The sequence below is a fragment of the Cherax quadricarinatus genome, chromosome 22, assembly GCF_038502225.1.
Source record: "Cherax quadricarinatus isolate ZL_2023a chromosome 22, ASM3850222v1, whole genome shotgun sequence".
Classification (NCBI taxonomy): domain Eukaryota; kingdom Metazoa; phylum Arthropoda; class Malacostraca; order Decapoda; family Parastacidae; genus Cherax; species Cherax quadricarinatus.
The window spans coordinates 24,463,753-24,476,039 of record NC_091313.1 but is presented as its reverse complement, the minus strand read 5'-3'; the positions used below and the strand labels follow the sequence as shown (position 1 = coordinate 24,476,039).

At 38.6% G+C, this 12,287-nt stretch overlaps 1 protein-coding gene across 1 annotated transcript; it reads left to right on the top strand.

The window, feature by feature from the left end:
- Window positions 1-1,070: 1,070 nt before the first annotated feature.
- On the top strand, window positions 1,071-11,718 carry LOC128689857 (uncharacterized). Its single transcript, XM_070087694.1, has 3 exons — window positions 1,071-1,143; window positions 7,902-8,042; window positions 10,882-11,718. Exons 1-3 carry the CDS (start codon window positions 1,071-1,073, stop codon window positions 11,385-11,387), a joined length of 720 nt encoding a protein of 239 aa, XP_069943795.1. The 3' UTR covers window positions 11,388-11,718.
- The last annotated feature ends 569 nt before the right edge of the window (window positions 11,719-12,287 follow it).

Genomic DNA, 12,287 nt, shown 5'->3' with positions numbered 1-12,287 from the left:
AAACGGGACTGAATCTTCATACTGTAATTAAGGCTGAGCCAAACATTAATCAGTCCGAGGATTCTTTCTTTCAAGAAATATTCCAGCTTTTTGGCACCTAGGCAGCTGATGCCAAGCATATATCGCCTCTTTTCCGAGCAATGCAAATTTCTTCAAAAACTTTGGCGTAATTACTTTATAAGAGCCCTGATTTTTATTTCTTCGTAATGTTCTGAAAAAACTAATTATGAATGTGGATAAAGGATTAAGACAAACGCTGACTGTCATACATTAATTAAGAAAATCGTATACTGTGGTATTGTGATCACATCCTGTGTTTCGATGCTTCATTATTTACGTGGGTGGATTGGTAAGCCAGCTGAAGGCCTCGGTCAAGAGATCAAAATCTCCACAGAAAAGATTTTCATATGACTTAAGTCAGAAGAAAGATCTGAAAACGATCATAGGACATGAAACGCGGATAGACTATCCCACAGTACCAAAACAACTCGTTAAAAAAAAAAAAACAGAAATAATCATGTTAGATGACCTATCGTTAGGAGAACAAACTAAGGCAAACATGTCAAATGCCAGGAAAATAAAAGGTTGAAATGAGAAATTTTAAAACAAGAGAAGTCACGTCAATTATTTTTTTTTCAAATTTCTACTGGAACGACTTCAAGTACTTAAAATGCTCTCTCTGGAATCACGAGAGAGATGTTTATTAATATATAAATGATCAAGTCCGTAACTTGCACGATATGACAACATACTATAGGAAGAAATGCGAGAGGATGTGTAGAATAAACTCAGTGAAAAGGCAATGGTGCTATAGGCAGAGTTAGAGAAATCTGCGGTCAGCATTATATCAGCTGATATCAAAAGTACTGGGGAAAGAAAGGCAGGCTGTGGTAGTTACGTAGGCCTGCAGGGCACTAGCAACTACAACCTGGCTTACCAGACACCGATAAAATTCTACAAAGTCTCTTGTCTTTCATTATCTTCGGATTGTAAAAGCTAACACACTCACATCATTACAAATAATAACTTCAATAAATTTTAGTGCACACATTAGCTTTCTAGTTCCAGAAATGCCAGATAAACAACGACATCTGACCTCAGGCCGACCTGCAAGGGTAGAGAAAGCATGGCCACCGGTTACAGGTATATCAAAGCATGTCAAGACTGTTGATGAGGGGTCCCTTCAGCAGTCTTGAACTAAGCAATCCATAGGACTGAGTGTCATATTCACCAGCTGAAGTTCAACGTCCTGAAACATGACAATAGCCAGGCAGCTGCAAGGGCAGCCTTTAGCTACGAGGACAAGGGCAATATGCCAACAATCAGTTAAAAAGACACAAATGCAAGAGTCCATTATTAATCCTTTCAATTTGTATCGTTTTCACTACCTTCGGTCTTGGGCTCGAATTTGGGCTAGTGGAGGCAGTGGCATGTTTTCTTACGCCTATTACCCATGCTTTCCTAGAAATAAATATGTACCTAAGCATTAGCCGACTCTTGTGGATAACACCCTGGGGAAGAGGACAGAAGGGCTCCAATAGAAAAAAAAAACATCACTGATTGGCTTTCTTGGGTTACTCTGGGTTATTAAATATTTAATCACAATGAAGTCTTATTTTACTGCTACTGTTCTCATCTCGGGAAAGTGGACAAAATAACTCCAGCGGATATAAGCAACACTCATTGACTTTCTCTGGGGGTCCAGGGACCCCCATTGAAAGTTAGTCACTTCGTCTGACTTTTTTGGGGATTATCCTAGGTAATTTATGCTATGTGTGAAAACTGCACTTATGTGTATTTGTGCCTAAATAAACTTACTTACCTCTCTCTCTCTCTCTCTCTCTCTCTCTCTCTCTCCCCTCTCTCTCTCTCTCTCTCTCTCTCTCTCTCTCTCTCTCTCTCTCTCTCTCTCTCTCTCTCTCTCTCTCTCTCTCTCTCTCTCTCTCCTCTTCCTCTCTCTCCTCTTTCTCTCTCTTTCCCCTCTCTCTCTCTCTCTCTCTCTCTCTCTCTCTCTCTCTCTCTCTCTCTCTCTACGACTTAAAGCAGTATATGTTTAGTAAAAGAATTATTATAGTTTATGTCTAAATACTATTTTCTACAATCTGTAACAGAAAATAGTTTAAAACAAATTTATGGTTAACTTAAGAAAGATTAAATTCATAAAATAATAATAATAATAATAATAATAATAATAATAATAATAATAATAATAATAATAATAATAATAATAATAATAATAATAATAATAATAATAATAATAATAATAATAATAATAATAATGATAATAATATCTTTATTTCTACAAGTACATGTACAGGCCTAGCTGACATCACTGACATACTACTACTGTATATAGAACGCCCCTTGTTATGCAGAGCATTTCGGGCAAATTAGGTCAGTTTTGTCCCAGGATGCGACCCACATCGTTACCATGCCTAACCCTTCTAGGGTAGGGTAGGTGCCTGAGCCCGAGCCTTTAGCTAATAAGACTGTCATTCCCATTTGCCCCCTTGTGGCGGGGATGGCAGACCAGAGAGGCCTATCTTGTGGCTAGGCCTGGGGACAGATGGTCCCAAAGATGAGGAGGTACTTGTGCCTCCTCCCATGGGAGACTTAGGTCTCAGACACTCCCTAAAGAGGGAGCCAAGGCCGGTCCACCACTTGGAAAAGGCCCGGGCCGGGAGAATACCGGCTAATCTTTAATACTAATAATAATAATAAGATGCGACCCACACCAGGCGACTAACACCCAGGTACCCATTTTACTGATGGGTGAACATACACAACTGGTGTAAGGAAACACGTCCGATGCTTCCACCCCTTCGCCAGTAATCGAACCCGGACCCCTCACTGTGTTAAGCGAGAGCTTTAGCCACCAGGGAACACAACAGGTGTTAGGAGAATTGTTCATAAGTATTACATCGCCTGGGAATCGAGCCCAGGACCTATTGGTGGTCCTTTCGGTGGCCCGTGGCCTGGTAGGCAATGCTCTCACTTCACAAGATAAGTATCCATTGTTCGATCCCTGGAAAGAGTAAAAACGTTGGGCGTGTTTCCTTACACTTGTTTTCCGGTTCACCTAGCAAGCAAGTAGGTACCTGGGTGTTAGTCGGCTAGTATGGGTCACATCTAAGTAAATAAGTTTATTCAGGTATACACAAATACAGTTACATAGATTATCATACATAGCAGCATATGTGTAAAGTACCTGGGATAACACAAAAAAGTCAGAGTGACTTATTTCCATTGGGGTCCTTTTATCTTTTTATTATAATATAAAGGTGATAATATCTTATTATTATTCTATAAAGGAGATAATATCTTATTATCATACTATTGAGACTATCTACGACACGAGGGTCATTAAGACTACTACACGAGGGTCATTAAGACTACTACACGAGGGTCATTAAGGCCATTTACAATACGATGGTCATTTCTAGGGATAAGGTAAAAATTACACGTGTGTTAGCTAAAAAAATAAAAAATAATTCCCTTCCCTTTCTGTAGCTACATTTTCAGACACCTTTTGGCACTCTTCTTGAACTGGTTCATGTTATGACTGGCTTTGACATGTGCGGGCAGTCTGTTCCATTCCTTTATTGCAGTACAATAAAAGGTGTTTGAAGCCTGGCCACTGACTCTGGCCCAAGTTAGTCCCCTCAAGGAAGGTTCCTGATGTTGGTACTATTTAGGGAATTGGATCTGTGCTCCAAATTAAGTGAATGTTCCACATCCCCCCCCCCCGCTGTATAATCCTCTTTAGCGCTTCCTCTAGTACTATGATTGCTTTGGTCCCCAGCCTTGACAGAATTGGCAGCAAGATATTCTGGACACTGTTTGTGAGCAATTTTATAAACTTGATTTAGCTTCAGTTGTTTTACTCTGTCTTCAACATTCAGCATATCCAACTGTAATTCATCCTGGCCTACATGTTCTCTTGATCCCAGGTCCAGGATGAATCTTACCATTTTGTTCTGGGTGATTTGCAGTCTCTCAGTTTTTTTGTCAAGGCAGAGTACCATGAAGAGCAAGCGTAGTCCATATGACATTGTATAAGGGCTAGACATAGGGTCCTGCGAGCCTCAGTAGGTAGACACTGTGCTTGTCTATAGAGGAGTTTCAGTCTGGCATTCGCTTTCTTTACTACACTGTTCCCTATCAATTTTCCTGACATGCATGGGTCAAAGGGGATTCCCAGATATCTTGCTGAGGAAACTGAAGTGATGGGCTCCCCATTATACTGGACATTAAAATTATTTACCCATCTCAGTTTATGTTTCGTGCCAAAGAGAATGGTTTCAGTTTTCCCGAGGTGTAATGATAGTTTGTTGTCTACTAACCATTTGCTGCAGGGCTCTAGTTCCAGTGTTCATACATTAGCTATATCTTGTGGGTCTTTACCTGACACTAACAGAGCACTGTCAGGAGCTTGGACTCGACCCCTGCAACCTCAATTAGGTGAGTACAACTAGGTGAGTACAGTAGGAGTTTGCACTTGACACTGATAGACATGTCGTTAACATAGCATAGGAATAATTAGGGACCCAGAATACTACCTTGGGGAACTCCACATGCTATCGGCAGGGGTTCTGATTCCGTTCTGTTGATTTTGACAATTTGCCTCCGGTTGTTAAGGTAGGACTTTAACCAGTCTACAGAAACTATACCGATAGCTTGAAGTTTCTTACATAATATGTTGTGGCTGACAGTACCGAAGGCCTTTGGCAGGTCTAAGGTTATCACACCTATGAGGTTCCCCGTTGACATTTCAGTTCTCTTGTAATCCATCAGATTAATTAGTGAGGTGTCGGTTGAGTAAGATCTTCTAAAACTTGATTGATAGCTATGGAGAATGTTATTGTCATTAAAGTGCTTAACTATTTGACAATACACCGCCTTCTCTAGAATTTTGGATATTACACTGAGTATACTAACAGGCCAATAGTTACTTACATCAGACCTACTATTTTTCTTGAAGATAGGAGTAACTTGAGCCTCCTTGAACCCCTCCGGTACGGTATTAGTGGTAATGGATAAATTTATTATGTGAGCAATAGGGATTGACAATTCAGAAGCACCATCTTTTAGGAACTTAGACTGGATGTTATCAGGGCTGGTGTCCTTACTTCGGTTTAACCTGCTTAGTTCTTTTTGAATAAAGTCATGAGATACACTTACTAGTTGACAACTATTTGGGGTTACCCCTTTATTGGTATAGTATGTTTGAAACTTATCTGAGTCTGTGTTGAAGGTATTTGATGCCGCTGGTAGTTTACTTACTAGTGTTGATGCGACAGATGCGTGGTAGGAATTAAAACAATTTGCCACCTTAGTTGTTTCGTGGCATACCTCGTTATCGATAGTGAGTACTATGTTAGACGTACATGTATCTACTGGTTTATGGCTATACCCCAACTGTTTTAGTTGTTGCCAGAGCTTTCTGGGGGTTATGCTTATACTCTTCAGTTTTTGAGCAATAGTGCTTTGCCTTTGCTCCTTTTATAAGTCTTTGTACTCTGTTCCTCACCCTTTGGAATTCATTTAGTGTTGCAATATCCTGTCTGTTTTAAAGCGTTTTAGCAACTGATCTCTGAATTTCATATTATCTAATATCTCAGTAGTCATCCAGTGAGGGAGAAGAATTTAAAACAAAATGAGATAGACTCAAGAAAATAAAGCAAAAAATACACATACGAAAAGAGGAGGAATACTGACGAGAAAGAAGGAATGGAAATACCAAGACCACAGAAAAATATTCGGTTGGTTCACTATGTATGATTTCACAGACAATTATACAGTTTTAAAGAAAGAATGAACTTTATTTTAAAAACCTACACATAATTATTATTATTATAATTATTATTATTATTATTATTATTATTATTATTATTATTATTATTATTATTATTATTATTGTTATTATTATTATTATTACATTCATGGGGGAGCGTTTAAGCCGTAGGGGTCATACAGCGCCTGGGGAGCGACAGGCATTCAGACGTAAATCAAGGAATTAGATCACAGGTCCAGTTCCTTATATCAAGAGTCCCTCATCGTTTTCATGGAACCTCTCATGAGGGGACGTGATATCACAGACAAGGGCATAAATTTATGCAATTGTTTGAGGGTACAATGAGAAAGAAGAGCAAGTCACAATAGCCCGGCTACGACAGTTCACAAAAAATGTATATGTTAATTCTACATTACAGAAATTTAATCACGGAAAACCAATTAATGTTAAACGATGGCTCATTTCCATTGATGTCCTTACAATGGTGGCAATAATGTGCAAAGGATAGAAGGAGAGAGAAAGAAGAAAAAAGAATTAAGAAACGGTAGTGAGGAAGAAAGAAAAAAAGGACAGTGAACGAGAGAGTGTAAATATTAAAGATGGGATCTGAATAGCATGTGGGGTAGGGGAAGTGTGTCACTGTCTTTGAGGTAGTCACTTCGTGTGGACGTGTAGGAACGCATTGAGCGCTGCAGGTGAGTCCACCTCTGAGTTCTATCATTACGTTCATAAGGACCGCTAAAATCGTGGGGGTTATATAGTGCCTTGGTAATAGGAGGCAATCTATCTCGATCCAAGCAGATCATCACTTTTGCCAAGGGATCCAGCTCTCAAGCAGAGGCTAAGTTGCTGGTCTCTGAGGACCAGTGTTTCCCGACATTTTTGTCTTCGTCTCACTCACACTGTCCTCTGGGACCATCTATAATGATACCTACTTAGCATCCAAGCAAATAACAAAAAAAGGCACAATACCGTGACTGGAACGATACACAAATAACCCGCACATAAAAGAGTGACTTTGTCAATGGTCCAAGTCGGACCGAAACGTCGTCGTAAGCTTCTCTCTTTTATGTGCTGGTTATTTGTGTATCACCCAAGCAAATCGCCGTTGACTTACAGGATAATATTACAGAAAGCATTTAGTAAATAATCGCTCTGTATTTTTCATCTTTTATAGGGATTAGCAACCCAAGATTTGAGAACCCATGTAGGATCTGTTCTTCTAAGTCGTCATACTTTCATGAACACCACTAGAGTGTACTTTTGATCACTCATTTAATATCATGTTAATTTCCCCACAACACAACATGGGTCATCAAATGGTAGTGCAGTGTTTTTCTTCCCATCTCTGAACTTCAGCTTCCCGCTCCTTCAGCCTACAGGATTCTCAGAACCTTGCTTCGAATAAGAATTTCCTTGTTGAATGAAGAGCTCTTGATTCAAGTAATTGGATCTACCCCACTTTTTTGGATGAAATTTGATATCCTCGCATTTCCCAGGCGCTGTATATTCCCTACGGATTTACCGCTTCCCAGTAAATATATTGATAAAAAAATATTTCGTCTAATTCACTGCTATTTTCATCCCATTGCTATTATCACACTAATCTTTCACTCTTTCATTCGTTCACACTGTCAATGTCCGCACTTTCTGTTTAATTTTTCCTCTTCAAGGCCTTGATGCCGTTCAAGAGCTCTTGATTAAATTAAATGGAGCTACCTTCTCTTTCCTTGGATCAAGTCTGATTATCTTCCATTCCTCTGACGTTGCACGACCCTCTTGGGCTTAGCGCTTCCCCAAGCACGAAACAGAGTCTCTAATTTTCCTCTTTCACTCTAGTTTGTTCCATTCACGGCTTTACCTGTGACTGTTTTGACGTCATTCCGTTATTTTCCTTTTCATAAATATATACACTTCCATTTAATTATCCACTAATTACGATCTCAAACTGTGGAACTATTAAGTACTTCATGTTTGTGAATCTGGAATCTAATCTTTTTGGCATATAATGGTCCCACATTCACACTTATACAAACATTACCCCGCACAGGCATAAGAGTTACCAGTTTTTTTTAGCATGAATACATAGATTTTTTTTTGATTGCAGGAAAAGCTATGCATCATCTAGGACGAGTAGTAGCAATGGCTGTTGTGGTGCTATTTATCGTAATAGATGCCGACAACCTGATCAAGTATTCCCAAGTGAGTCTACCATTCTCAGGCACTCAGGGGTTTCAGAAGCATCTGAGTCAGTATACAGGAACGTTACCAACCCTGTCTCAGTCTTCTGATATTACCTGATAATTCTTATACTTTTTCATGCTTCTACACCACTCATTAGGCAGAGTTCCATTGTTCATACATACCTTGAGCAAATGCACAAATAATAATAATAATAAGTATAATAATTATAAATAATAATAATAATAATAATAACAATTAATAATAATAATAATAATTAATAATAATAATAATAATAATAATAATAATAATAATAATAATAATAATAATAATAATAATAACAATTAATAATAATAATAATAATAATAATAATAATAATAATAATAATAATAATAATAATAATAATAATAATAATAATAATAATAATAATAATAATAATACACACTTCCCATCTCTGCAGGTAGTTCCAAGTTTCCCGGCGGGTATAGCATCATGTCTACTCAGATCCTTTGGAAACCAGGTGTTCAGCACCATGCAGTGTGCTGCTGCCTGCAGCCTCACACCCTACTGCACTCTCTACTGCCTCAAAGGTTAACCTACAACTGAAAGTACTCTATTAACAGGAAATGATTGTGTGGTATCTTACATGTATTGCACGACTGCAAGAACTCTTAGGGTGAAATAAGATGATTGTGAGGTATATTATGGGCAATTTTCCGTGTCATGTACTTCTGATGTGTTGGTGTGTATTTGGAAGAGCACCTTTGAAGCGGGGGTGCCTTGATGCCGTTGAAGGCCTCTTCATCACAGGAATTGGAGCTGCTCTTCCATTCCCCCGATCGTAGATTGCCTCCCATTCCTCAAGGGTTGTATGATCCTATGGGTTTAGAGCTTCCCCAGAATTTGATGATAATATTAATTACCTAAGGAACGAGAGCATGGTGATTGTTGGGGTGTCTGAAGGTGGACTGCGTTGTATTTTCAACACACCGGCCGCATCCCACCGACTCACCCAGGCAATGTGACTTAGAAAGAAAAACGAAAGTTTTTTATATTTAGTATTTTTTACAGGGAAGATATCAATTATTATTGTTATTATTATTATTATTATTATTATTATTATTATTATTATTATTATTATTATTATTATTATTACTACTACTACTACTACTACTACTACTACTACTACTACTACTACTACTACTACTACTACTACTACTACTACTATTACTATTACTACTACTACTACTACTACTACTACCACTACTACTACTATATTATTATTATAATAATTATTATTATTATTATTATTATTATTATTAAATTACACTGGTCAACACTCATTTTCTGATCAATGATATTACACCGATTTAAGGGTAAGCGTGGTGCTGCTTCCGAATATATTATAGGTTTTGCTTGATTGTCTCTAGTTTTTGATAAATTTGGTATTCCATTGAAAAACATAAAAGATGTGAAAAATATATTGATTAGGCGGGGCTAACTTACAAATCGTATTGAAATTACTTTTTTAGATCAAGCAAAAAGTTTGCTATCTTCAGAAAAACATAAATAGACATCTTGTGCTCATGACGGCAAAGCTTCTGCAACACCATTTTCATGTTTTCGTTTTCTTTGTTGAGTGAGCAATTGGAAGAGATACATATTGGTTACCATTGTGCAATAAGACACATTTCAAGTTTCTAATGAAGCTGTCTATAAAAGCCCACCAATCTCCTGGTCGATATTCAAGTCTCTTTCGAAGGAGTCCAGGTATGTTATTGCAGTATATAAGGTCTCCATCTTAACTGAAGTAAGGAAGGAGTTCAACCTCTCTTGTTCGATTAGCTGTTATTTTAATTTCTTGTTGAAGACAGTTCTTTTCTTTTAGTCTAGATGCTAAAAGTTCAGATGCTTGCTTTGACAGACTGAGGTCACATATCAAATCATTGAGTTTTACTTGGAAGAACTGCTAGGGTGTTAAAATACTTACTTTATATTCACTTCCACTGCTATTACCTGTGTTACATCCTAAACTACGAGTTTCTTCAACATCTGACAACAGAAGGTCAGGTAGTGTTGCAATCACTGGTATGGGAACATCTTCGCCGTGTGGCACAGGTCTTACAGATCAGGATATTCCCACTTGATATTCATGTATCGACTGAAATCCCTCACATTCACCATACAGAAATAATCGTCGTGGTGGGTTTCCGGCTCTCCCCGCACCATAAGCACACAGAACTTCTTTGCTATTTCTCCATTGTCGTAAGCATTCTATGCAGGTTTTGCAAACCATACGGGGAACCCAAGACTTGTTCTCCAAGCGCCATTCCAGAATAAGGAAGATAAGCTTGTTTTACAAAATCTGTGGTAAATTTTTTCATTGCTTTTGCAAAGAATATTCGCCACAAATGTAGCAAAATGCATTGAGATTGATTAATCAGGCTCTTCGTGAAGGACTCGTGTTTCTCTGGAAAAATAACAAAATAAAGGTTACAATATTGTAACTTAGTCGCTGTTGATGTAACTCTTTTTGTTAAATATTAAATCATATAAAAATAAAATTTTAACAACATATAAATATACACGAGTTATGGCCAAGTTCCCTGTTAACTGAGGGTACGTATGCATATTTCACAGACTAGAGCCAATTTGAAAAACCTACTGACATTTTCGAATTCAGCAACCCCAAAATGCCCTAATTACGTTCAAATATATTTCGCAACAAAAGTTTTATTGTTGTTGTTGACCAGTGTTATTGAATCGCTTAACCCGTGTGGGGTCATTCAGCGCAGGGATTAGTGAAGGCTCGATCCTCCTTCAGCCAATCGTGGCCCAGTCTCTGACCCTACTGAACTGCAATTCAATCTAGTAAAATTCTTGATTCTCTTTTTCTCTCCCTTAAGAAAACCAATGCTCCTTGTTCCGTGCCAAGGTGACGGAGCAGTGGGCAGGGGTGACGGGAACAACCTTCATCTTCGACCAATGTTTCTCCACCTTCCCTTTCTCTGGTGACGTGGGACGTTACGCGATCACCGCCTCCTCCTCTGTGTACAAGACATTCACATCCAACACAGCTCTCAATGCATCCTTCTACTGCTTCAACGAACCTGCTTGCTACGAGAGCATCATTGAAAACGGCCCCTGGTGGAGGGCTGACTTTGGTCGGCCGCTGAGCATCTCCGCCGTTATAATAAACTTTGTGTACCTTATCGACTCCAACGTCGAATTCCTTCTGGGCAACGATTCGAACGTCGGTAACAACCCCGTCTTTGTGACTCAGTATACGACAACTCCTTACGGCGGTCTGGTTCTGATGCCCACGCAGGCCATAGTAGGCAGATACTTCTTCGTCACCGAACCAGCCTACTCCGACATAGGGATATGTGACGTTTGGATCTTATCCGATTAAGATATTGTGTGCGATATCTAATTCGTGGTTGAAAGACACTTGTTGTAGAACATATGCTGTCAGTATATTTTTATTTTAGCTGACATATCGGTCTGAGAAATACCTATATCTTCTCATTAATATGATTAGATATACCTTTGATGATATTTTTGATGAGTTCCCAGAGGTTTTCTACTCCCAGAGCCCGGTCGTGAGCCAGACCCGTCTGGCGTTCGTCTGGTCAACCAGGGTGTTTCTGCTCCAAGTACGTCTATAATACCTGTGGGCAAAAACCTAACGACCAACACACAACACTCCTAATTCTGTATCTTTGAAATCTTAACAGAGTGAATAAACAGACAATCTTGGGTGACTGGTTGTTAGTGTTGCTTTCCTGATAAATACTTGTATCAGGTTCCAATTAAATATGTGTTCAATACTTTGTTTTAATTGCATTTGTCCTCTAGAGTGAATGTATGGTGCAGATTACTATTATTGTAAATTCATGGGGAAGCGTTATTCCTTTAAGAGTCATGAAGCACCTGGGCGATAGTAGGTAATTAGATTTGATCAGGGAAGTGGAGGGTCGCTTCAGTGATGCCAGTGAAGTTCACTGGCATCAGAGCACCCTCCCTTCTATCTATTGAGAAGGATATACTGAACAGAGCCATTCATCTTGTAAGTGAACATATGGCAATATAGCCAGTACAAATACTGCAATAAAGACAGTAAAAAATATTTCAATAAAGACAGTATATGATGCTGCGATATAGTACAAAATACCACAATAAAGAGAGTTGAAGATACTGCAATAAAGACAGTATAAAAATAATGCAATGAAGACGGTATAAAATACTGCAGTAAAGACAGTACAAAATACCGCAGTGAAGATATGAAATACTGCAGTAAAAGCAGTATAAG